We start from the raw sequence: 27,834 nt of genomic DNA, 5'->3' as shown, positions 1-27,834 counted from the left end.
TAATTATACTTTCGGCGTTTGTCTAACTTCTACGAATCTCCTTGTGAAGTCGTAGAAAAGAACATTGTTGTCCACTAATGCCTTTGATTTACATGTGATTGATGTACAAGGTCCATTTATGAAAATTAGATCACTGTCATAAAATAAAGATGAGGATTATATTACTAATCTTCACATTTCGGGACATGCATTGTAATCCAAAATGCAGACAGAATAGCCAGCTTTATGTCCATAATGCAATCTGAAATTCAGCGTTTAATTGTGACATCACACTTGAATTGCAATTTTAGTTTATTCCGACTCCCTCAGCCATCGAACCCACTCGATACACTGAAAGGTAAACTCACTACGAGTAGCACAATCTTTCCTCTCCTTCTATGGAGGCATAGTTTAGGTTTTGCATGTTTATGACAGTTTTAAGTAACCCTATCATGTGCAATTTGCAGGAAGAATCCACAGAATAGGAAAATGAAGGAAAGGTCACGTAAAGAAAAATACCAGCGCTGCGTTAATGGATGAGATTTTTTCAGTCACTCCTCAATGCCACAGCATGGACCTGTGTAGATATCTCACAATACCACAATCCACAATGACTGGGAATTGTACAAAAATATAAATTTCATAATTGAAATAACAAAAATTACAGTTCAAACTCACAACCCAGGTATGAGTATGTGTGATTAACTGATGTTCAGTTAATCAAAGCATTTTTGCACAGACAGGAAAGGCTCGAAACAATGAAATTATCTTTAGGCGTTTCAGTGCTTTGATGTCACTTCTAGGCTATCCTCCTAACTGCCTACCCTCCCCCCCCACCCCAACAACTCCCTTTACTATCTGACGTCACCACCATCCCTCCCAAAACTCACTTCTCTTCCTCTGTTTAAAGGGAGGAATGTTGGGTAATACGTTTTTTAAAAATTGATTTTGAAGGAAATTATACTTTAATTAAAAAATTACTTTTCACAGTCCCATCCTCATTCGGTCCCCACTTCCTCACCACTTCCTTTTGCTGTATTTGCTCCACTTCTCCCTTTATCTCAAATCCAACATACCTATTTATTAATACAGAAATTGAGGACCATCGATGCGAGACAACAGAATGACAGAGACAAACAAAAAAAAAAGCAAGAAAGAAGTCATGCATAGCACGATACTTGTGAAATCCATAAAACAAATTTGATCTCAAAAACAATTGGTGGTTGAATTCAATGACCAAATACAGTACACAACTCATCTTCAAATTTCGAGTCAATGGGATGAAAATTGAGGATTTTATAAATCCCTCCGAAGTTTTTGACCTTTGGCCAATGTTGACGTTTTGGCTTCTGCTGACCTCAAAAATTATAATTGGTGGTTGAATTCAATGACCAAATACACAACCCCTCTTCAAATTTCATGTCAATCGGATGAAAACTGACAATTTTAGAAATCTGGCAGGTGTTGACTTTTTGACCTCTGTCGACCTCAAACATACTTGGTTGTTGAATTCAGTGACCCGATATGCAAATCCACTTCAAATTTCGAGTCAATGGGATGAAAATTGAGGATTTTATAAATCCCTCCGAAGTTTTTGACCTTTGGCCAATGTTGACGTTTTGGCTTATGCTGACCTCAAAAATAATTGGTGGTTGAATTCAATGACCAAATACGCAACTCCTCTTCGAATTTCAAGTCAATCAGATGAAAATTGACAATTTTAGAAATCTGCCCTCGGTTGAACCTTTTGGCCGACGTTGACCTTAAAAATAATGAGTGGTTGAGTTCAGTGGCCTGATGAGCAAATTCAGTTCAAATTTCAAGTCAATCGGATGAAAATTGAGGATTTTAGAAATCGGACAAGGTTGTTGACCTTTGGCCTATGTTGACCTTTTTACCTTAAAAAAATAGGCTTCTTGCTTATGACGAAACATCACCATGTGGTGACGTTTCATGAAGATCGGTTTAAAATTGTGACCTCAAAGTGACAAACAGACAGACAGACAGAATAACGCACAAGACCAACCAATATATTTGAAAAATCTTCCATTTTCACAAGTAATAAATAAAGTGATACACAAACAATGCTGTATGAAGATGGAAGTAGCGGGGAAAATGGGATGAGGGGGCCATGATAGAAGAAGAGATTGAGAATTTAGTGAATGGATTCATCACGGTGAGGTGAAGATTGGTGGTGAGTGGACTCGTGTCATCAATACCTGCTCAGCTGAATTGGTTCCTTCTTTGTCTCTCTTCTTCTCCAAGTCTTTCATTTTTTTTTGCCAGATCATACGTAAATGGACGGTGGCTAATGTTATTCTAAAATGGTAAAAAAAAAAAAAAACCCAAATCTGATCAACTCTCGATTAGTCAGCCCTCTCCCTTGAAATACTGGAACTGATAATCTTGGCAGAGATAAAATTTATCTCCATCTCACTTAAACACACATCAACGGTTTGGTCACTTATATGTATCACCAGTTTGGTTTTTGACCAGTTACATAACTCAACCCAAGACCCCAGCTGCTTTTTCTAACCCAGCAATGGATGGAAGCCCAATATCTCAAGTTGGTCAAAGCAATCTCTCACGATATATATCAAGTCCTCAGCATAGTTTGTCTTCCTGCTATTCTCTCTGAGCTTTTAACTTTTGGCATGTGTAACCTACTTATTTTACAACTGATGCTTCCTTCCATATCTGCAAGCATTTCCTTGTTTTGTTTTTTTGCATTATATTGCTTTTGTCTCATTAACTCTCCTTTTGGAAGCTGTTGTTCCCCAGTGCAGTATTGTTGCCCAATAATTGGTGACCTTTACATGTTGAACTAAGCCTGGTGTTAGCTTAGTAGTTAAGGTGGTTGGCTTGGGATCTCAGGGTCCTGAGTTTGAGCCCTTGTTTTTTCCCATTGAATTGACACCAGCTGGGGTTGACTTAGCCTGTCATCCTTCTGAGGTCGGCAAAATGAGTACTGGGGTACTGGAGTACCGTACTGGGGTAATAACCATTCGGGGTAACCTGCGTCAGAGTGACGACCCATCCAGGACTGTACTCCTTGCCAATGAAACTGCCTTGGCAGCCCTATGTTCCTTTATGGCATGAAAGGAATGGTATTATTATTATTACCATTATTATCATTACATGTTGAACTAGAAGGACATTCGGTAGAGTGCATACCTCTGCCACACAAAGCCTGCTCCTGTAGAACATATCTGGCCCAATAAATTTACAAAATGTCATGCTAGATTTCGTTTTTAGCCCCATCTCTCAATCGTGGAGAATCACTTGGAAAAAAAAATTAAATGCTCGTATCCAGATCGGATTTGGATCTTCACTAAAATCGAATTGGTTTTGTCCTTGTCACACCCCCAACCTGTTCATAAAGCTTTGTCCAAATCCATCAATAACTTTTTGAGATATCATGCGATACTGTGTATTGTTTTTGGCCCCATTTCTCAATGGTGAAGAATCTCTTTAAAAATCCCAGTATCTCGATACGGATCTACACCAAAATGTAATGCATTCGTCCTTATCACACACCCATCCTGCCCACCAAATTTCATCCAAATCCGTCCACAACTTTTTGAAATATCCTGCATGCAAATAGACAGACAGGGGTGAAAACATAACCCCCTTCCAGAGGTAATAACTTTGAGTGTCATTTTGCTCAGGATTCTACCTGGGCTACAGTTTCTCATTCTTATACAGACTATCGTAGAATACCTATATTCTAACTTGCATCATAGTATAGCTGTGTCTTCCATATGCAACATGTTCTTCAATCCAGAATACTCTCATTTTATCAAAATGTCTCAAGGATTTCACCTTCAGCCCCCCCCTCCCCACTCCCCCTCACAATCTTCATATTTGGCCATCCACTTACAAAGACCAATTTCATGGTGCTTCTTGGCCTCGTAATGAACCAATATCCTGTCTTGGTGGATCAAAATCCATGGCTGGCATAAAAGCAGATGCTCTCGTGGCATGCACTGCATGATCGAGTCATTCCTTGGGGGGCTTGATAACATACAAGGCCTTTGTGAGGAGGAGCTCTATGGAGTCTGGCTTCCCACTTTGGACAGGAGCCCCTGTCTCCCACCTGGCACTTATTCAAACTGTAAACCTTAAAGGTCTGAGATTCATTGACATGTCGAAAATGGATGCCGAGTCACCCGACTTGCTCCCACCATTTATTTTTCTCCCCCTCATTTACTCTGCTCTTACACGACCAACTCCACATCATCCACTCCTCTCTCATCCTGTTCAACGAAACATTCAGTACTCATCCCCCAACCTACTCATTGTTTGCCTCCAAAGATCCTGACTGACTACTCGACATCAATCTTCGATCATCTCCTCCCCTCTCATCTGTGGAAGCTTCTGTCCTACATCATCAGCTCCTCCATTCATATAAGTTGTCAGCTCATCATCATCTTCTTTAATCCTGTTCACATTTGAGGTTTATTTACTGCTCTTACTTGAATCTCTCACCTGCAAACCATTCCCTTCCCACTGTAGGTATGTTTGCCCTTCACTTCTTCCATGACCCTCAGAATTTGTATAATGTATAAAAATAGTTGCAAAAGGGGTTGAGAGGTATTTGTAAGAGTGTTAGTAGACAGGAAAATGCAAAGGGACATGTTCACCTGAGGGTTGGAGGGAAAATTTGTTACTAAAAACTTGGAACTGCAGCAATTGGTGTAAAGCATCAGAGTAACTGATCCATCCATCCATCCATTGGGACCATACTCTGTGTAGAGCATTGGTGCTGCCTAAGCAGTGTCCTTGGTTTTTGGGTACATTCCTGGACCACTCCGACACAGGATACCAGCAAGCTGGCACTCATTTTGCCAACTTCAGAAGGATGACAGGCAGTCAACCCCACCTGGTATTAATTCGAAAGCCGAGGGGGGTTTGAGCTCAGGATCCCAGGATCCCAAGCCCACCACCCGAACCATTAAGCCAACAACAGACATAAGTAACTGATCACGCTCAGTGAAACGGCATTACGAGTGCATTTCATTTTGTCAAATTTGAAGCTTTATCAGGGAAGTTCAGACAATGAACTTCAATTTCTTAATCAAATCTGAATTTCGTACAAAACATTCCAAATTTTTAACACACAGAGAACACCACTTTGCTCCATTTTTTTAATACGTATACGTCTGATTGTGCTGCTTGTTTGTTTTTTGTTTTTTCCAAGTTACCATGTTGTGACTAAATATATCTAGCAATCCAAGTTGTTGTGTCCCCAAAGGCATTGGTGCAGACTGAATGACGTGGTTTGTCCTCACAGCTGCCAAATGAGATGCTGCCATCGCCAGAGGCGACCGATGCATTTTAATTTATCTGCCGTCACCTCTCGTTAAGCTATGCTTGTGCATTTCTTGCCTGCTGCTGAATTGGCTTTGCCTTCTCAGGCATTGCTCTTCTCACTGGGAGCCATGCCCAGTACTCCACGCTTCTTGGATAGTGCACGACAGCTCCCATTTCTGAGAGGCACTGACTGCCAACCTGTGCATGCAAAAATGTCCCAGTAGCATCGAGATGGGATCTGGACATCTGGTCGCATGCCCCCCCCACCCCCCCCCGAGTCATAACGTATTGAGCAATAATCCGAATCTAATTGCATCCATCTGAAGCTGCCCCAGTTATACCCCTCTGTGGGCCGTACTCTCACTGTTGCAATTCAGCTTGCATTTAATTGTTGTTGCTGTTGTTGTTGGTGTTGTTTAAAACATTTTCCCACATGTCTCCTCGCACAGGTTTCAAACAAGTACTCAGGAATGAGGTCTTTTTGAGGTTGTTCTCCCCCTGCTTTCTTTATTCCACAGAAGGTTATAAGTATAACAATTTACTTCTGGTTTTCATGTCAGGTCCGCATGCCCTTTTGCAAAAAAAAAGTACAAATTAATTCATGTAAAAGATTAAGACCCAAAGTTTAGGCAGAACCTTCTTCAAGGGATAAATTGGACTTATCTCCTTATTGACTTGCCTGATGCTGAACATGAGTTTTTAAAGACGGTGATTATATGCTTGATATGTTGCTGGTTATACTCCAACTTAATGTGACTCTCTGTATTCTGGACTTTTCTGAAATATAAATGCGAGATCCCTGCAAGGAAGTACTTAAAGCAGGAGGCTATTCGGCCCATCAAGCCTAAATAATGGTCGTCATGGTTGTTTGTCCTTGCTCTATATTTTAGAAATGCGGAGCGTCGAGCAAGGAAGCACTACATACCATTTCTCAAGTCTTTGCTATGACTCGGTTGCAGTTCTAATCACCGATCTCCCAGACACAGACGGATGCCCCAAGAGTTATGCCACCGAGTTTGGTTAAATTGAATCCTTGTGTATTTTGAAGAGTAAGCCAAATTGCCTATGAACTTACAAAATTGCTAATTACATATGTGGGTCAAGTGCAGGGTTGAGAGCGTGCCTCATTACAAGCCCTCCTATTGTCTGTGTCTGCTTTGAACCATTGAGTCAACAAGTCATTGACTCTCCCACAGTCGATTTCCCACGAGAAATGAAGGAATGCTTGCATGCATCATTTGGTGTTTAAAAAGATCATTGTATCCTGATTAGGAATATATAAAAAGAGCGAGCACATAGGGTTTCAAAAATTTCAAACCTATTGACTTTTTCAGTGTTTCTGAGATATCTCTTTGGTATTGGTCCTGCAGAATTATCATCGTTGTTAGTTATGTCACAGCTGCAATGAATATACCTTTATTTATCTCATTTTTATTGAAAAAAATATACATATACTGTTACATTCACTGTTGTGACACATGAATTGGATCGAGTGGGGCTATTTCATGAAATAATACTCTCGTGAGTATTTCTTATACAGTCGGCCTACAAAACGTATCGGAAAAGGGTCGCTGACAAGTTCACTGTACAACAATTACAATAGATTACCAAACTGTAATAGCATGCTATGGCTTCACATATGAGTCTGACCCTTATTTGAACCCATGCAATGAAGTGTATTTTGGAGAGCAAGAGGAACTGCACAAAACGGTGCTCAATATCTCCGCTCTTAGCCTACATTCAGTTACTTCTTGAAATGGATTCCACATTGTAACAACAATGGGTTGGTGCTGAAAGGGACTGCAGTAAAGGAAATAAGGACAATGTGTGAAATGAAAAACTCTGCTTGCTGCTGAAAGGGGAGTCATTGAGGTAAGTTTGAGGCAAAGCACCTTGCACAGATCACATGAACAGGAACGGCACCGTTCCAATTTGGAATGGAGGTGCAAGCCAGTAATGCTTAGTGGATATTAGTGATGAATGGCCTTCAGGGAGTGTGGGATGAGTGGAGAGAGAGAGAAGGGGATATTGGATGGGTGTGGGCAGTGGGGAGAAGGACGAGTCAAACGTACACCATATTTGTGTAGGGCCCACATAATAATTACATGGATTCTAACTCTTATCGACTGTCAGCTGGACTTTGTGGGCTGGCATGATGTCCTGGAGGGATGCACACTTGCGTCAAAGCTGCCTCGCTTCGGTTTAAATCTCGGCCCAGCTAGAAACTGTCATCTCAGTGTTTCACAGGCGGGGTGATTCATCAATGCGTGTGCCGTCCCTCGGATGGACGGAAAACTGGGCGTTCCATTATCCAGCATTAGTTTGTGGATGTTAAAGATGCCACAGTGTGCTTAGCAAAGAGTGAGCGAGCCATCGCCGGCACCCTGGCCAAATTCCATATTTGTGCTCTCACCTTCAGAGGGCATTGCATCAGTGGCACAACCACACTCTCAGCCAATGATGCTACCCTGCAGCCTAGTGCTGCATATGGAAGAAGAAGAAGACTGGACTTTTGTCTGTACCCAAGTCGGTAGAGAAATTTCTATCCAGCCTTAACCCTGCTTCAGCGAATAGCCCAGATAGCATCAATGCCCATGTTCTCATATCTCACTGTGCTGCTCTTGCTTCTGCTCTGTATAAACTCTTCTGTCCATCGTCCTTCAGCCACATAGCATCTGCCCAGAAATCAGCAAGCATCATTCCTGTTCACAAAGAGGGTGCACAAACAGATCCCCTCAACTACAGGACAGTATGCTCACTTCTTTTTATGAGCAAACTCATGGAATTTATCATTGATGCTGATGTCAATTCTTTCCTGTTTTCAAACATCCTGATCTCTGACCATCAGTTTGGATTCCATCCCAGTCACTAAACTCTCGATGTGCTGTTGCTCCTCCATCAGCAATGGTTGGATGTCTTAAATCTCAAACAAGAGATCAGGACCGTCTCCATGGATGTATACTAGACCGTCATACAATGTGGCATTCTACTTTGCTGCTATAAAGACATGCAAGGCCATGTGGTTCAGTCTCCTGCCTCACACCTAGTTTGGCTCCACGCTGTGGAAACCGAGGCTTTTCGGACCATTGGTATCTCACGTGATGAAGCTGAGTCTTTGCGTCTCGACTCTCTCACCGCAAGCAGGTCAGTGGTCTTTCCATCTTCTACCGACTCCTCCCCAACTTTGCCCCCCCCCTTTCTCTGTCTGTGCTATGTCCCCCCCCTCCATATTTCCGCAGGGCACTCAAGGTCTACCAGTAACCCCTTCTGGTAAAACTGCCAAAATCATGAAATGTTGCTCACCTTCACTCTTTCATTCCTCTTTTTTCCTACCTCTAGAACAAACTCCCACAATCTCTTCAGTCTCACTCTTCCCTCCAGGTTTTCAAAACAGCTGTTCATCACCACCTCTTATCTTCCCCATCCAAATCCATGATTTTTTGTCTACCCCTCTTAATCCACCCCAAACCCTCCAACTTCAAATTCCGTTTTCCTTCCTGAAAGTCCCTGAAGTGTCCATCTTGTTTACCACATGTACCGTGCTCCATCCCTCTTTCTTCCACAGATCTCCTAATGTCTCACTTCCCTGCTGTTGTTGGCAGTCACTTCACTAGCACAGCAAGATGACAGTGCTTTGTCTTGTGTGAGATCGTCAACATTTTCTTGAAGAAGGTGTGCTTGCAGTTTCACATCACTGATTCCAAACACCAAAGGATCACGAACCGTAACATGTGTAGATTCCTTGTACTCAGTTTTTTTTTCCATCTTCTTCAAGTCCATGACAAACTGATCAATTGTTTCCCCCTCATCCTGGGAGCACTTCCAGAACTTGTATCTCTCGAACAAAGTGTTTTTTCAAGAATTTCAGTTGCGTGCGAATTTAACCAGGACATCTTTCAGTTTGTTGTTGACCTCTCTGTCCTTGATACCAAAGGTGTTGACCACCTCCAGTCCATCCTCCCCAACACAAAGGAGAAGAATCGTGACTTGCACATCTTCCGACCAGCCATCAGCCCCCGTAGCCTTCAAGTACAACCGAAATAGTTGTTCCCAAGGTTTCCAGTTTTTACTGACATTTCTCTCAAGACTCAGGGAGTCTGGAGGTTTAAGTTGCTCCATACTGGATAGTCTACTGCTGCCGTCATGTAACATTTGAACAATCGATAAACGGAGATTCCACGTCGTCCAGCTCTCGTTATTGCATACCCCACAATGGCACCCAGTGTGAACCCACACTGCCCATGCCCAGTGCGACACTTTCCATTGGCTGCATCAATTATGTCATCAGCATACATATGATTATTGCCTCCACCACCGAAGGTGAACGAGGTTATGTTTTCATCCCTTTCTGTCTGTTTGTCTGTGTACAGGATATTTCAAAAATTTGTGGGCGGATCCGGATGAAATTTTGTGGACAGCTTGGGTTAGTGACAAGGATAAATTGATAAGATTTTGCTGAAGACCCGGATCCAGATCAAGCCACTCAAATTTTTAAGAGATTCTTCACCATTGAGAGATCGGGTCAAAAACGATATACGTATAGCACGATATCTCAAAAGGTTGTGGACGGACGAAATATAAACCAAGTGGAAATAAAAATGTGCACTAATAAATGATAAGGGTTGTGTACTTATTATGCAATCATCATGAAGTGCAATCATCTGAAGGATGATTATGGGGAAGTTGAGTGAGGGAGGGGTGCAGGCCCATCACTAGGGGGGGCATTTGGGTGAAATGCCCCCCATGGCGCATCTGGTGCCCCCCCACTTGTACGCCACCCATTTATGCCCTGTTGCACCCTGTGAACAACTTAGTGTTTAAGGATGAGCGCCCACTGTGAACTTGCTGTTTAAGAGTTCACCTGTGTGAACTAAAACCTTTATTCCAGATGTTCAATGTCGTCGTGAATAATAAGGTCTTCTTGGATAAACTGTTCTTTAATAATATCCTTTTTTGAATAACAGTCAAGAGATAAGTGTGTGCTTGTCAGCGCATCTCCAAAAGCAATTGGCAAGACAATACAGTCCAAGCCCACAATAAAAAAGATAATAACGCAAACACGAACGCTAGCAGCCAAGACAACAGACAGCCGCAAGACCTCGTGTCGAATGTCGATGTTGTGGGTGGTTATATATATATATATATATATATATATATATATATATATATATATCTATATATATATATATATATATGTATATATATATATATGTATATGTATATATATATATATATATATATATATATATATGTATATATATATATATGTATATGTATATATATATATATATATATATATATATATATATATATATATATATATATATATATATATATATATATATATATATATATATATATATATATATATATATATATATATATATATATATATATATATATATATATATATATATATATATATATATATATATATATATATATATATATATATATATATATATATATATATATATATATATATACATATATATATATATATATATATATATATATATATATATATATATATATATATATATATATATATATATATATATATATATATATATATATATATCATGCATCATTTAGTTTTAAGGAATAGCCAATCAGCGTATTCGATATGGAGACCCGATTGAGCAGGTTACCTGATTGGTTGTAAGTTAGGAATAAATGAAATATTGTCATAATATGATAATATGATAAAGGAAAAGACATAAATTTACATAATTAAAGATGAAGTGCACGTGCACCATGTGACCTTCACAACCCGTCAACCCTCCATCTTACAAAAGTAATTTTATAATAAAAAAAAAAGTGTGGGTTTGCAATCGTGCTTCCATTTGAAATGATGCAGATAAAACCTGTTTTTGATGCATGGATCATTTCATGAATAAAACCGTCAACCGTGAAATCTGGCGAGTCGTGAGATTAGTGACACAAGTCACGAGGGACGAGGCACGGAGAGCACAAGCTAGCAGCAGGAGAAAAAGACGTGGATGATGGATATATGAAAATGGCTCAGAAAAGGAAAAAAATGCAACTGACGAAAATAAAGATGATGAAAGACATGTTGCGGGAAGAGTTGGAGGAGGAGGAGGAGGAGGAGGAGGAGGAGGAGGAGGAGGAGGAGGAGACGATCATGTCGATGAAATACTGACAGAAGCTGGCCAAGCCAGCAACGTCAGCCCTGCGGCTGTAGCCCCAGCGCAGGCAGCCGGGTTTCCACGCTCGGCGGCGGCCTCGGGATCGGGTGTGACTGTCAAGCCGCTTCCCGATGATCTTGGAAGTGAGAGACCGAATCGAGTTGTTCTACAGTGGTACCCTGGCCATCTGTTGCAGAACAAGTCGCTCGTTTGTGTCCTCGTGGTACCAGACTAATGAATGGCTGGAATATAGTGTGCAGACAGAGGCAGCATTCTGCTGTCCATGTGGGAAGTTTAACACTGCACGCGGCCCAGTGGACTCTACTTTCACAGTGCGAGGCTACCGGAATTGAAAACATGCCGTTGAGAAAGACAGGGGGTTTCACAAACACGCAACTTCAAAGGAACATTTAACTTGTGTTTTTAGGTCGAAGGAGAATGAGAGGCGCATCGATTGTGGTAAGGAGATTTCCACACTCCTCAATGCTGACCAGCTACATAGAAACCGGTACTATGTGTCTGCTCTAATGGATGTTGTGGGATTTCTCGCCGAAAATCAGATACCTTTTAGAGGGAGCCTTGATAATTTTGAGGATATGTCAGACGGGCACAGTGGGCTCTTCCTCTCGCTTTTAAAAGACACCGAGCTCGCCGAAATAATAAAGCATATCCCATGAAACGCAAGGTATACTAGTCCGGAAATGCAGAATGAACTGATCTGCACATTGACTAATGTTGTGACGGATGCCATCGTGGAAGAAGTAGGCACATCGTGGTTTACCATCAAGGTGGATTGGACGAGGGACCCCACTGAATGTGAGAACATATCAATCATCATTCGCTTTGTATCGGCATCAAATGAAGCAACAGAGCGTCTACTCACAAGAGCTACAGCTGACGCTGGAGATGCAAAAACATTGACAGACCTAATAATTGCAGAGCTGACAAAAACAGGACTTGACACGTCAAAAATATTAAGTCAGGTGTACGACGGGGCTTCGGTAATGGCTGGGAAGCACGGTGGGGTGCAAAAGTTGTTGCAAGAGATATTGGAAAGAGAAATCCCCTATGTGCACTGCTTAAATCACCAACTCCATCTGGTAGTTATCCAGGCACTGGCAGCAGAGAAAGCTGTCACTGATTTCCTCGAGGTTTGCTGTTGCCTGTACAAATTCTTCAGAAAGCCCACTGTTGCTGCACAGTATAAAGGTGAGCGGTTAAAACGACTTCTTGATCAAAGTTGGACGGGCCATTTAGCCACCGTGTCTGTGATCATAGGATCTTTTAAGGATATCACATCCTTACTGTCGGAGATTGATGCAGAGCGTGCCTACGGTGCAGAGATGAGGATGGAGGCTATTGGGCTTTTGCGGGAAGTCTCTGGGCCTGCCTTCATGTTCATTGCTATCTTTGTACAAAAACTGCTGATGTTGTTAGATGGCCCGAACAGACTCTTGCAGGCAGAGGACATGGACTTGCTAACGGGGTTGGAACTGGTGGCGAGTGCTACAGAGTGCGTGAAGAAACTCCGCTCTGAGGATGAGTTCACTGATCTGTGGAACAAAGCCAACGATGCTCACACTTCTACACCTGCACCACCAAAACAGTGACACACAATGCATAATAACTTGGAACAGTTTGTAGTTTTGGAGACTACAGGACAAGACAATGACAAGACGGATCTGCAGAGGGTTTTTTACAGCGCAATTGACACTGTGCTTGGAGAGATCGCTCAGCGCTTCAGTGAGCGCAACACACAACTCGCCCGTTCACTCGCTGCCTTGAATCCTGAAAATGGTACGTTTTGGATCCCCACTTGCTCCAGCACATCATGACATTAACAAAGTCAACCATCGGTGAAACAGAGTGTCTGGTTGCAAAGCAGTTTATTCGCTCACAGACAGAAAAGCAGCCAAACGAGAGATGGACAACGCAAAAACTCCTCTCAACATACCACAAAACGCTGGAAGCCATGCCAAGTGTAGTGACTGCTATGAGACTTGGACTAACATTTGGTGCGGACACTGCCATGTGTGAAAACTCATTCTCAACATTGAGGAATGTCTTCACTGACCATCGACGGTCCATGCGCCATGCACACAAGGCACAACTGGTACAGCTGGCCTTCGAGAGAGACCTCACACGTAAATGCCTGAATGAATGGAAGGAGAAGGTCCTCAGAAGATTCCACACCGAGACACGTCGCCTGTAGCTCTTCTGACAGCGAGTACAGCGGTATAAAAACTATACGAGGGGTTCAGATTGTGTGTGTGACTGCTGGTGATGCGTGTGTGGTTGTGGTTGCAGTGTGGTTGTGGTCAGCACCCGCCGTGGTCGGCTGCTTTGTACTTCTGATGTTTAAGTTAAATGTTGTGTTTGGTGCTTTGCATATCCCATATCTAGTGCTTTGTGCAGAACCTTACCTCTGTGTAATTGACTGCTTTAAATGTGGACCTTGTGGTATCTTCAGGCTGGTCGTATTTGCTGTTGATAGTTTAATGTGGTGATCGCAGGTCATAGCCTCCTGTATCTTATTTCAAAGTGCACTGATTCTGGTGCCAACCTCCCCCGTTTAGTCATTGTATCTCTGGTATATTAATTTTCTAATGCCAATTCTTCACAACACCTTGTATAAGTACACCTGAATTGGTGCCAATTGTCTAATCATTGAATATTTGCATTGTGAATGTGCCAGTTTGTTGCGGCTCTCCTGCATTCGAATAATTTTAGGCCAAAAACATCGGAACATATTAAATCTAGCTGAGATCAATTTGGTTAGTATGCGACGTTAGTTATGATCATTTGTTAGTATGCGACGGCAACCATAGTATAGATGTGTCAATGCTGCATGAATACAATAGTATACCGGGTTATCAAAAATATTAAATATAATAATTGTGCCCCCCCATCCAGTTCATATGCCCCCCTTAATACTGAGCCCTGGCTATGGGCCTGGAGGGGGGGCAGTTTGGTCTTGGCGTGCGATTTAAACGAGCTTTTGGCACGATATGCAAATTAGCTAGCGCCCACTTGCACAACATGAAACTCATGGGAGATTTACAATTAGCCCCTAAGAAAAGGGGGAAAACCTATCTAACCCTTTACCAACGCATTCAATCACATTCAAACCACTACACAAGTGGAAGGAACGGCTCTGAACTTCCACAAAAGTTAACCATGGGCTGTGTTTTTCTGGATCATACCAATAACCAAGAAAATTATTCAGAAACCATTACGTTGATCAAATGTGCAAACATGTCTTGGAAAAGGTATGCATGTTCGACAAATGACTTGACACAAATGGAGAAGTTTTTTTGTTTTATTAATTACAAAGTGGCGATGTATGAAATGGTTTACACCAAAAAAAACATACCGAGTTTAGAATAGGGATGCTGGCAACACATTGAGTGATGTTGGGCTCAAGACTATTTAATAATGACACATCCATTGATGTCACAATGGAATGGATGTCTCAAATGGTCAATATTGTGTATAAGCACCATTACAAGGAATGGCTGCTGCAACCCTCCTCATCTCCTCATTAAGCTAGCAGAGAGACTCAAAAGAGACTTGTTGCCATTTCTGGTGCAAAGCAGCCTCCAAACATGCCAAAGTCTGGACAGGTGGGTCCATTTTCTTAATCCTACACCCAAGAATTTGTGCTTTGTGTTATGGGGTTAGAATAGAATGCATGTCTTATTGGTCGATTGGATTTGTAACCAGAAGCATGAAGCTGGTTCTGGACAATTTTCGCGGATGACTTCAAGGGAAATTCGATTCATCCCACAACACTGTGCTTGTGGCAAAATGAATGTGTCTGAGAAATCTGATCAGAGCTGCATTTTCTTTGTTCGACTTCAAACATGGCCTGGTTAGATTGAGGCCTGTCTTTAAGATCATTGACTTATTGATGTTGGCAGACCATTCTGCTGATAACTCTGTTATAAGTCGTTTTCATCCATTTTCACTGTTGGATATCTCGGCGTTGTTCGTAATTATACGATAATTTGAGTGTGTGTGTGTGTGTGTGTGTGTGTGTGTGTGTGTGTGTGTGTGTGTGTGTGTGTGTGTGTGTGTGTGTGTATGTGTGTGTTGTTATCTCCATTTGCAGGTTTGAGAATGTGGAACCAGCACTCCGAGGTCTCAAAGTATCCACCTTCATGTGTGCTTGTACATATGAGTGTGTGCGTGTACACATGTCTGCATGTGCATGCGCAAAAAAGTTTGTGTTTGTGTATGTGTGAATGCAATTTGCTGTTGTTGGCTGCTATCCTCATACGTGGGTTGGTTTCAGGAGATTGAGCAGAGACCGACCAGATCTTAAAGTATCCACCTCCATTTGCATTAATATGTGTGTTTGACTTTGCACTCCTGAAACTGATGGAGTGAATTTGTTGAGATATATACACATATATGTAGGGACCATACTTTGTGCAGAGCGTTGGTGCTGCCTTAGCAGTCTCCTTGGCTATTGGGCACAATCCTGGACGGGTCGCCACTCCGACACAGTGTACCAGCATGCTGGCACTCATTTTCCTGACCTCGGAAGGATGGCAGGCCGAGTTAACCCCACCTGGTATTAATTCAACAGCTGAGTTGGATTTGAACTCAGCACCCTAGGATCCAAAGCCCACCACCCTAACCATTAAGCCAACACCAGGAATAAATACAGGGTCTCTCAAAATGTACACAGACTTTATATATCAAGAAAATCCACCCTATCTTGTCGGTCTGTAGTGCCTTTTGTGAAATAGCTGACTGATGACATCTGTTTGGTGTTGATAACACTCAACATTAATACTCTCTCTACTGTTTAATTTTTTGGGGGTAATATTAAAGTTTGTATACATTTCATTTAGACACCTTGAATGTATGGCACATCACCACTCTCAGTGGGAGTGGATATTACAAGTCATACTAAAATACACTGTTGTAGAATGAAAAACTTGTCTTGCTCGTGAAGGCTGGTGTGGAACTGCATCATCGGACTAGTCCAACAGCGGATGAAATCAATAGGACATTGATTGAAGTTTGCTACCTGCCATAAGAAGAAGGAGAGGCTGATGTTTCAGGCATTAATCCTTCCTTACCAAACCCCTCCCCCTTTTGCTCCGACGAAGGGTTAAACAGTCAGCTTCTCCTTGCTTCCCAAAACAGTCAGCTTCTCCTTGCTTCCCACTGCGGATAGCATAACTTAATATCCTCTTGATTTCATTCAGGAGCGAAGAACCCATCCTGATGGACAAGTTATTTCTCCCAGGGTTATGGACGGGTTAATTCCTGATGTGAATGGTCATACCCTCTTCATTCGGGAGTGGTGCTATATGATACACATATATATATATATATATATATATATATATATATATATATATATATATATATATATATATATATATATATATATATATATATAGAGACCCTCAAACTCCGGGGGTATGATTTTTTTTACCATCGAAAGCCTTCTCGGGCTCCTGAGTACAATGACCAACTTTTCAACTCATTCCATTCAGTCGTGCAAGCAATTAACCAAGCAAACAAACAATGAAACACACACATCAACAGACACTTCTTGAATTATGGTATGATTAAAATACTCCAATTCTGGGGGAATGGTGGAATTATCCCATCCTTCAGTTCTTCACTGGTCCTCTGGATTCTTCGAGTCCCAATAACTTGCCATCTTTAAGCCTCACTGAAGTCTTAAACGGGCCAGAGTAATGTAGCTCGTGAATGGAAGTACCGATCGATAACCTTACCTTCTGCACGCCGTGTCCAGGTAAAAGTGTTTTTTTCAAGTTGGTACTCCTATGCCTACTGTATTGTACGTGCTGGGTGTACAAAATGGCCTTGGTCTAGTTATGAATTTAAAATACCGCCTCTGCAGTGATGGCTCTTTAATTACCGCAAAAGATGGTTGGAGGTTATTTTTTCACCCCTGTCTGTCTGTCTGTCTATCTATGATATGTTTGTTATGTTTGTTTGTCTGTGAGCAGGATATCAAAAAAAGTTATGGACAGATTCGGACAAAACTTGGTGGACAGGTTGGGTGTTTGACAACGACAAATTGATGAGATTTTGGTGAAGATCCGGATTTGGATCGTGGAATTTGTAAAGTGATTCTTCACCATTAGTCCTGGCCCTGGCATAGAACCCCATATACATTTCTGACCGCATAGACTTTGACAGTTGATTTGAGTATGTAATACCTCTAGCTTCAAGAATCTACGAGGTGGAATTCTGAAATTTGTAGCAAAATCCAGAAAATAGCCATTTTCCAAAATGGCCGCCATCAGGCCAGCGCCAAAAAAGAAATGCATATAACTTCTGATAGGAACGTAGTAGAAGGACGATTTTGGTGTCTATTATCGGGTTTTTAGGTATGCCCAACACAGTGGTGGTGTCAAAAAGCATTTTAGACGTTGCCCATTTACCGAAATCAAAGATGGCCGCCACCCAAAATCGATAAAACATGAAAATCTGTGTAACTTTTGATAGGAATGTAGTAGAAGCACGGTTGTGGTGTCAATTCTGCGGTTTTCAGGTATGCCTGACACAATGGTGGCGTCAAAAAGCATTTTAGAAGTTGCCCAGTTTCCGAAATCCAAGATGGCCGACACCCAAAATCCGTAAAGCATGAAAACGTGTATAACTTTTGAATGGAATGTAGTCGAAGGACAATTTTGGTGTCTATTATGTGGCTTACCAGTATGCCCGACACAGTGGTGGTGTCAAAAAGCACTTTTGAACGTTGTCCAGTTACCGAAATCCAAAGTAGGCCTACTGCTACCCAAATCATGGGAATGTTTTTACCTTTTGATAGAAGTATAGCCTTTTTCGTCTTTTTTTTTGTTTAGGAGTTTGGAGACAAAGCTCTCAGCCCCAATTTTTAATATCGACGATCAATAACTTAGTGGAGAAATAAGGAAACATTTTTCAAACATCAAGCTCCATAACCTCATCACCAAACAGTTGGCAGATGATGAAGTGGCAGTGCGGCTGCTTCAGGTGCAACAGAACGGAGATCGACTGGTCAAAGAATTTCGGAAAGAGCAGTTCCTGGAGAAGACAAAAAATTATCGGTCACCATATCAAAAAGAAACCTGCTACAAATGGACTACAAACCACCCTCTGTGATGACTACAGCTCCTGTAACTGTGTCACCCAAGATGATAGCGGCAGCTCAGCGTGACATTGAGATCGTGAAAGAGCGGGGCATGACACTCGACTCTATCTATGGCCATGATATCATCCACATTTCGCCAATATTTGAAGGTGACCTCCCCTCCAAACCCGACAAGAGTGCACTGATTGCTGATCTGGAGAAGTATTTAACGGTTGAAGATATGTATTTTCCCGGGGAGGACATATCCGTTATCTTAGACTTCATGTCTAAAATTCGGTCACTTCCAAACTTAGCATCCTTTGGAACATTCGATCGCGCAATTGGCTGTGTCCTTTCTGTGGGCCGCTCAATTTGCTCCAGGACCAGCCTCCACGTCGTATTTGACAGCTACCTGGAGTCATCCGTTAAAGCTGGAGAAAGGTTCCGTCGTGCTGGCGGAGTGGGGTCTGTTGACCTCATTGAGCTCACTGCAGATGTCCCAATGCCACAGCAACTTGAGAAGTTCTGGACATCGTCGTCCAATAAAACCAAGTTGCAGCAGCTTGCCCGCCAGCTGGCATCAACTCCTCTGTTAGTCAAGCTGCCTGTCATGCTCAGCGGATGCATCACAGATGAGGAAGTTGTGTCAGCACAGTTGCTGTGCGCAGGGAGATCGTCAACCCCACTGTCTGCCGAAACCTGTGAATCTATCGAGGCTTTGACATGTCGTGTGGAACAAGCTGATGATCGCTTCGTTCTTCACTGTGCATGGGAGGTGGCTCGCGGGAGTAGTCGGCTGCTCGTGATCGCTGATGATACTGACACAAAAGTGTATTTACTTCGCTTTATCTCTCAAATGCGAGAGAGGGGTCTTCAAGAGTTGTGGGTAGAGTTTGGCTCCAGTGAGCATAGGCGTTATATACCACTGCATGTTCTCGCAGATAAGTTGGGAGTGGGACTGTGCAGGGTCATAGTGAAGGCGCATGTCCTCACTGGCGATGATTCGCTTCGTAAGATTGGCACAAAACACGCGTCTCTCTCATGTGAACCACAGAAGTTCCTTGCTGATTTTGCAGAGTCAAATCAGTTAACTGAAGAGGTCGTGCAGAAGGCTGAGGAGTATCTCGTTCATGTGTGGGCTGGTGCAAAGTCCAAGACAGAATCTCGGACCTTCGACCAGCTTCGAGTGGAGTGCCATATTCGAGCTACGACACCGAAGCCCTTGGAAGCCCTACCCCCCCCCCCCACATCAAGTATCATTCGTGGCCATATCCAGAGAGCTTTTTTTGTTGTGCGTAATGTCCTGTGCCTTCTTGGTGACCCCCATTCAGCTCCAGATCCGACGAATTACGGCTGGGTAATGGATACTGACATCCTCTTGCCTGCCAAATGTCTCAATTCATTACCCCATGGGAAGCTTGTTATCTGTAAATGCATGGTCAAGTGTAACACAAAGCGCTGCCCATGCAAAAAGGCTGGGCAAAACTGTGTGATCTTTTGTCACAAACAACAAGAATCAGCATGTCAAAATAACTAATGAGTAGTCAGTCAATTAGGTCAGTGACATCTTGGGTAGCACAGATAGATCAGTACACTAAATATTGCCTGTTCATCCAACGTTAGGATGGGACGTAAGAACTAATTGGTTTATCAATATCATAACTTGCCACTCTCTGTGCTTGAACTCATATTCATACCACGACAGGCAATGACTGTACTGTGTAATATTATTCTGCAATGTTTTTTTCTCTCAGTATTGTTATTACATATTAAGAATCTGTACTAGCCCTCGATAAATGTTTGTCATACTTCTATAAAACTTTGTGTGTATCTTATTTAACTGATTTGATTGTTTGCCATACTTGATTGGTGGTCATGCTGGATTTTGGCAAACTAGATCATGTTAAATATAATACTGTTACCTAGGACTGTCAAGATGGCCACACCAGACACCATTTCTGTTAAAAGTTATGCACGTTTTCATGTTTGACAAATTTAGTTTTGCGGCCATCTTGGTGTTCGGTAACTGAGAAACATCAAAAATGTTTTTTTGGCGCCAAGACTGTGTCGGGCAAACCTAAAACTCCATAATAGACACCAAAATCGCCCTTCTACTACGTTCCCATCAAAATCAAAACTTACACACATTTTCATGTTTGATGGATTTTGGGTGGCGGCCCTCTTGGATTTCGGTAACTGGGCAACGTCTAAAATGCCTTTGGACCCCACCACTGTGTCGGGCATACCCGAAAACCCCATAATAGACACGACATTCGTCCTTCTACTTCATTCCTATCAAAAGTTATACACATTTTCATGTTTGATGGATTTTGGGTGGCGGCCCTCTTGGATTTCGGTAACTTGGCAACGTCTAAAATGCCTTTGGACCCCACCACTGTGTCGGGCATACCCGAAAACCCCATAATAGACACGACATTCGTCCTTCTACTTCATTCCTATCAAAAGTTATACACATTTTCATGTTTGATGGATTTTGGGTGGCGGCCCTCTTGGATTTCGGTAACTGGGCAACATCTAAAATGCCCTTGGACCCCACCACTGTGTCGGGCATACCTGAAAACCCCATAATAGACATGACATTCGTCCTTCTACTACATTCTTTTCAAAAGTTATACACATTTTCATGTTTGATGGATTTTTGGTGGTGGCCATCTTGGATTTTGGCAACTGGGCAACGTCAAAAATGCTATTTGATGCCACCATTTTGCCGGGCATACTTAAAAAACATATAACAGGCACCAAAATCGTCCTTCTACTACGTTCCTATCAGAAGTTATATGCATTTCTTTTTTGGCGCTGACCTGGTGGCGGTCATTTTGGAAAATGGCTGTTTTCCGGATTTTGCTACAAATTTCAGAATTCCACCTCGTAGATTCTTGAAGCTCGAGGTATTCCATGTTCAAATCAACTGTCAAAGTCTATGTGGTCAGAAATGTATACGGGGTTCTATGCCAGGGCCTGGACTACATTCAGCGATGTGTCGAAAAACGATACGTAGCAAGATATTGCAAAAAGTTGCAGATGAATTATGCGAAAAAAAATTTGTTGAGTTGGTTCCATGATAATAACAAGCCGATTCGATTTCCGTGCAGATCCGGCCTTTCGGTGGATGCAAAACGTAAACTGTTCAGCATGGCGAAGGTGCGCATTTTACTGAGTGTTGTTCTAGTTGTTTGAAACGAAAATTAGTATGTTATTTTTCAAAAAAAATTTTTTTGCAAACTACCATTTTCTTGGAAAGCTTTTTTCATTGTATTTTTTTTATCCCCCTTACTTATGTTCAATTACCTCCAATGGAGCAACGTATAAGCACAAACCTGAGTTCATATTTGCAGAAAGCATTAATTTTAGCCCTTTCCAATATTCTAGACAACTGTATGATAATTATGTCAATTATATATTTACTTATTGCTTTGGCTGGAAGTAGTTTTTCTGTTCTTCACAAGAATCTCATTCAAGGCAATTTCCATTTTTACCCCATTCATCATGTACGTACACAGGCATGTAATTAACAAATTTTGAATGGGTAATTGTGTGAAACCTTTTTGTTCCTTAGGTACCTCTGTTCCAACATTTGTAAACAGCAGTTCCAATGAATTGTATATCCACTTCATTTCTGATGTCAGCATGGGGACTGGCGGATTCCACTTAAAATACACTGGTAAGTTGCTTCACCCTCAGAGATCACATAACTATACGGTGCAGTCAAATAATTTGTGCTGAGTATTAAAAATATAAGCCTGTTTAGAAAGCATACAGACCAATAAAATCGATTTTCTGCCTTTTCTTTTGTTTACTCACAGTATTCACAGCATCTGGGATTCACCTTTAAACTTTTTTTAGCTTTTTAAAAAACTTTTTATTTATAAATCACTTCCCACTTACATGCTGTTAGAAATCTGTACTTCTGTTTTCTCGGGCTTTTCATCGTCGCCACCCTTCAACCTTTGTGGATTATGAAGTCTCGTACTCTCAAACAGATTGTGCCATCCACTTGAACTCATCCCTGTTGTAATCCTTAATGATGCCATGATTGCTAACATACTGTTGTTTTATTCAATAGGTTGTGGGAATTGTAGGAACACCTCCTTCGTGCTTATACTCAATATTTATTTGTTTATATCATCATAACATCCTTTTGGGTTTGTTGATGTTTATCTCGGATTTGATTATTTTTTTATTTCTGCTGAGACGTGGTTTCCATTTGGCACATATCCATGAAAGCCCCATTATCGGCAAGTCTGCATTGTAATTGTACATCAAAATTGTGAGGCACTCAAAAAACAGGAAAAGTAAATAAAAATGGCATGTTTCACCAAAAATGGTGAACCTCAAAATGGTGCATCCTTCCAAACTGTTTTTTGGTCGATCAGGAAAGTTGCATTTTAGAATTCTCTGGATGTGTTCTCAGGCCAAAATGATGGCCTGGGAAAGCAGAGGTGATTAAAGTTTGTGTCCGTGACAACCATTAGAGGTGGTTCAGGGAGAAAGTGAACACGGCAAAAGCAATTGCTCTCAGGAGATTTATTTCACAACTTTTGGCAACATGGCAATCCCAGAACTGGGCATCAAGCATTCCATACCTTGCACACTGATGCAGATCCTTTGTGTGTTCTTGTTATGCATTGTGAATCAGTGAATTAGTAGCACACATGGTTAACACTGGCAGGTTTTGTGTATGTGTGTGTGTGTATGTGTGTGTGTGTTTGCGTGCGTGCGTGCATGCGTGCGTGTGTGTGTGTGTGTGTGTGTGTGTGTGTGTGTGTGTGTGTGTGTGTGTTTGGCTATGTCTGTGTGTGTGTGTGCGTGCGTGCGTGTGTGCGTGCGCGTGTGTGTGTCTTTGTGAGTGTGTGTGTGTGTGTGTGTGTGTGTGTGTGTGTGTTTGGGTGTGTGTGTGTGTGTGTTTGGGTGTGTGTGTGTGTGTGTGTGTGTGTGTGTGTGTGTGTGTGTGTGTGTGTGTGTGTGTGTGTGTGTGTGTGTCAATCTATCCGATCTATCTGTGTATCTATCTGTCAATCAATCAATCTATATCCATCCATCCACCAGGACCATACTCTGTGCAGAGCGTTGGTGCTGCCAAAGCAGCCTCCTGGGCTATTGGGCACAATCCTGGACGGGTCACCACTCCGACACGGAATCTATATGTGTCTATCTATCTCTCTATTTATATATCTATCTATCTATCTATCTATCTATCTATCTATCTATCTATCTATCTATGTATATGTGTATCTATCTATCTTTATGTGTGTCTATCCATCTATCTAGCTATCTTTATGTGTGTCTATCCATCTGTCTATCTATCTATATGTGTGTCTAACTATCTATCTATCATTATAGCTATCTATCGATCTGTATGTGTGTCTATCTATCTATATAGCTTGCTATCTATCTATATGTGTATGTATCTAAGGTTCAGACTTTTGGGGGGCGGGGGGGGGGGGGAGAGGAGTTGACTCCCGAAATATTCCACCCTCCATTGGAAACTAATTCACTTACAACAGCCTTGTGGAACCGGGTTATGTGCAAGTCTATCTGTATATAAATGCAAGTTGAACGATTGTGGCTGAACGGGGTAAATGTCATAACCACAGCATGATTAGTCTAATGCTGGATGATACCTCATTGAAGATCTCTTGGGTTCGGACAGTGTATGTGGAAAGGGGGGAGGGGTGGGGGGACAGGGAATGATCTGAGTTGGTAAAGGGGTTTGAGGCTTTGTTGAGGCGTTGGGGGGTTGGAGGGGAGAGGGTTGAGTAGGTTGGGTTGGGATTGGGGTTGAGGGCTTGAAGAGGTAAGGGGCAGGGAGAAGCAGACCTGAGGTTGGGAGAAGGGGGGGGGGTTGGGACTTGAAAAAGAAAGGAGTGGACAACACAGATTTGGAGTCATGGGGTGGGGTGCTTGGGACAGAGTGGACAGATTATAATGGACAGAGTTGGGAAAGGGGGGCTGTGGCTTTGGGTTGGAGGAGTTGAGGACTTGGAGAAGAAAGGGAGGTTGCGGACCTGGAGTTGAGGTCTTAAAGAAGGAAGGGAGAGTGGTGGACAGAGGGTTGGAGTGAGGCTAGGGGCGGAAACAGAAAAGGGACAGAGTTGAGAAAGTCGATTTGAAACAGAAAAACGTTTTAACTCAAAACTTGACATTGTTTCATTCCTGGTGAAACTTTTGCCTGATGTGGGACTTTGATTTATGTGGGAAGTGTGGGGATTTATGATGACAGGCCATCGACTTCACTCTTGTTTTTAATTTGCTGAAAGTTTGTCTCTTATCAACCCCTCCCTTTACTTCTAGTGAGCGGAGGTCAAAGGGCGGAGGAGCTCCTAGTGAGCCAATGGCCATTCAGATTTGGTGCTCAACTGTGTCTGCAGATGTCCTCCTGCTGTTCGGTTACCTTTTTCTCAGGGATTAGTGGCAGGATTTGCACCCAGGCCACCGTAAAACACTTTATCCACCAGATGGCGGTCTCCTCGGATTAACTTGATGTGGTTCCTTTGAGCGGGTGCAAATAATGTCCTGTCCCTAAAAGAGGATGATCACCTGCCACTGCTATTTTCTGACCTCCAGCGTTTGAACTTCAGTATTGCAGCACTCTCTGAGGCTTGGAGACCAGATAGTGCTGAGATCAATGGGGGTGGTTGCACCTACTACTGGTCTGGTCATTCTTATGGTTACAATGTCAAAGCAGTTGCTCGAGCTGTGTCCAATAAGCTGTCTCCCATGATATTTGAGGTAACACTGCTCAATGAGTGTACTGTATTATGAGACTGAGGATTTGTCACTCCGAGGGTGTCATTTCCCTGGTCTCTATACATGCTCTGACTGAGGTGAGTGATCTCTCTGTGAAGGAGGTATTCCCTGTTGCACTCGAGGTTGATCATTGCCCCAGGCGAGATACTCCTCTAGTCTCGTGGAATTTCAATTAATCGACTGGCATTGATAGGGATGGTTATGAGACATGTGTTGATCCCCATGGGTCTGGAACTGTGAACCAGAATAGCACTAAGTTTCTTGACTTTGCAAGTTGTGGACTTAGGGTGGCTGTTTCATGGTTTCAGCCCCCACAGCCTCATCACCAGACTTGGTATTCCAATGCTGGTGGTGTGGCAAAGGAGATTGACCACGTGCTCATTGATGGTCGCTGGAGGAATCTCCATAACTGCAGGGTCTACCAGAGTGCTCATTTCCTCAATACCGACCACAGACTTGTTGTCGCAACTCTTGTTGCAGCTTAAATCCAGGAGAATGGTCCCATTCCAGCCTGGGCTGGATGTTGGCAAGCTCAAGGATGAGAGGGTGGCTGAGGAGTTTATGAAAAGGCTGAGTGTGGATTTGGAGGTTCTGGGTGTTTCGAGGAATCCTGAAGAGTTGTGAAGTGCCTTCAAGAATACCATCCTTGATGTTGCTGTTGGATATCTTGGAACCCAAGGTCAGATGAAGAAGTAGTTTGTCTCCCAAGGGACACTGGATACCATTGACCAGAGTTGCAGGGCCATGCGTACTGGCAGAGCTGAGCAGTTCAGGGAGCTGAGGCATAAATCTGTGCATTTGCTGAGGGCGGACAAGAAGGCCTATGCGTGAGAAATCTGTGACGTGGTGAAGCAACACCTGTGGTCAAGTGATTCTTGTCCTGCTTAAAGAGGAATTTGTGCATTGCGTTCATCCAAGCCCATTCCTTGGTGTACTGCAGTTGGAGTGGAGGGTAGGTGGGCTCTTGATAGAGGAGTCTGATGTGAAGGCCCGCTGGGCCAGTTACTTTGAGCGACCCTACCGGGCTAACCCTAACGCTAACCCTAACCCTAACTGTTGAGTTGAATGTCATGGGTGTAACTATTCCTTCTGCTGATCCTCCAATCAACTGTGAACTGCTTGCGTTTGTGGAAACACAGGCTGTGGTGAACCAATCAAAGGGAGTAAAGCTCTTGGGATCAGTGGCATAGGGACACTGGATACCATTAACCATGCTGAACCATGTGGATACCATGTGGATACCATGCTGAACTTCTCAAGGCTGGTGGAAGTGCTGTACTCATGTCATTGCATGCAGTTCTGTGCTCTGTTTGGAGCGCAGGCATCCGCCGCATTAATTGGAAGAGGGGCTTTGTTGTTCCTCTCTGGAAAGGGAAGGGTGATCGCCAGGACTGCAACAGCTACCAAGGGGTGACGCTGCTCTCAGTGCCGGGCATGGTCTTTGCTCGCATAATTCTTGATAGGGTTTGCCCCCATCTGTTTCAGCACCAGCGTCCAGAGCAGTGAGGATTTGCACCAAGGATGTCAACGATTGACCGTATCCTTGCTCTTCGGGTCTTAACCAAATGTGGATGAGAGTTTCAGTAAGGGGTTGCTCACAGTCTATGTCGATCTCCGCAAAGCATTTGATTAATTCATTGAATTGGTATGCCCTCTGGAGGATTCTCAGTCTTCGTGGGGTTTCACCATAACTGATCAATCTGATGTCTGAGCTGCACTCTGGTACTGAGAGTGCTGTGAGATGTGGTGGTTCCATCCCCGACTTATTTTCAGTTGTTACTGGAGTTCGTCGGGTGTGTTCTGGCCCCCACACTTTTCAGTGCTTGTCTGGACTGGATTCTGGGGAGGATGTTGGAGAGATCAAGCTGCAGTGCATAATTTGCGAATTTCAAGATCTCTGACCTTGATTTTATCGATGATGCAGTCATCTTTGCGGAGACACTGGATATTCTTATTGGAGCCCTCGACATGTTGAATGAGGAGTCAGAGCCACTGGGATTGTGTGTTTCCTGGGTTAAAACAAAGATCCAGACTTTTAATGACATATTGGATGCTGCTATCTTGTCTGTGCCTGTTTGTGGTGAGGATGTGGAGGTCACGGAGAGAATCACTTCCACTGGCAGTGATGTTAATGTATCCGCATGTTGTGAGCCAGAGGTCGATAGATGTCTGTGCCTGGCCTGGGGAGTCATGGAGTCACTGGATCATGGGGTGTGGTGCCATCGGTACCTATGCAGGAGGATGAAAGTCTAAATCTTTAATTCCTTGGTCTTTCCAGTCTTACTCTAGGGATGTGAGACTTGGACACTTACCAAGGATATGAGATGGAGACTTACCTCATTCGGTACTCGGTTTCTGCAGACAATCCTTGAATATCGCTGGTCAGACATTGTGTCCAACGAACGGTTGCTGAGAGAGAGAGACTCAGATGAAATTTGTCAGCTGTATAGTCTGTGAGCGTCAGCTGCAGTTATATGGACACATGGCATGTTTCCTGATGCTGACACTGCTCACCAGATT

General features: G+C 42.7%; 1 protein-coding gene across 38 annotated transcripts in view; it reads left to right on the top strand.

Annotated features, from left to right (window-relative positions):
• Positions 1–27,834, top strand: part of LOC147020161 (CUB and sushi domain-containing protein 3-like) — a 1,491,173-nt gene that overhangs the window by 1,268,168 nt on the left and 195,171 nt on the right. For all 38 annotated transcript variants that reach the window (XR_015061662.1, XM_085895237.1, XM_085895221.1 and 35 more), the window contains one exon: positions 22,124–22,228. Coding sequence is in view for 37 of the 38 variants with exons in the window: in XM_085895237.1 (XP_085751363.1) it covers positions 22,124–22,228 (105 nt within the window). In the remaining variant the exon portion in view is untranslated. The remainder of the gene's footprint in view (positions 1–22,123; positions 22,229–27,834) is intronic.

Source organism: Eptatretus burgeri, chromosome 9, assembly GCF_056783735.1.
Source record: "Eptatretus burgeri isolate ZD-2024b chromosome 9, Ebu_testis_v1, whole genome shotgun sequence".
Taxonomy (NCBI): Eukaryota; Metazoa; Chordata; class Myxini; order Myxiniformes; family Myxinidae; genus Eptatretus; species Eptatretus burgeri.
This window is presented reverse-complemented; position numbering and strand designations above follow the sequence as displayed.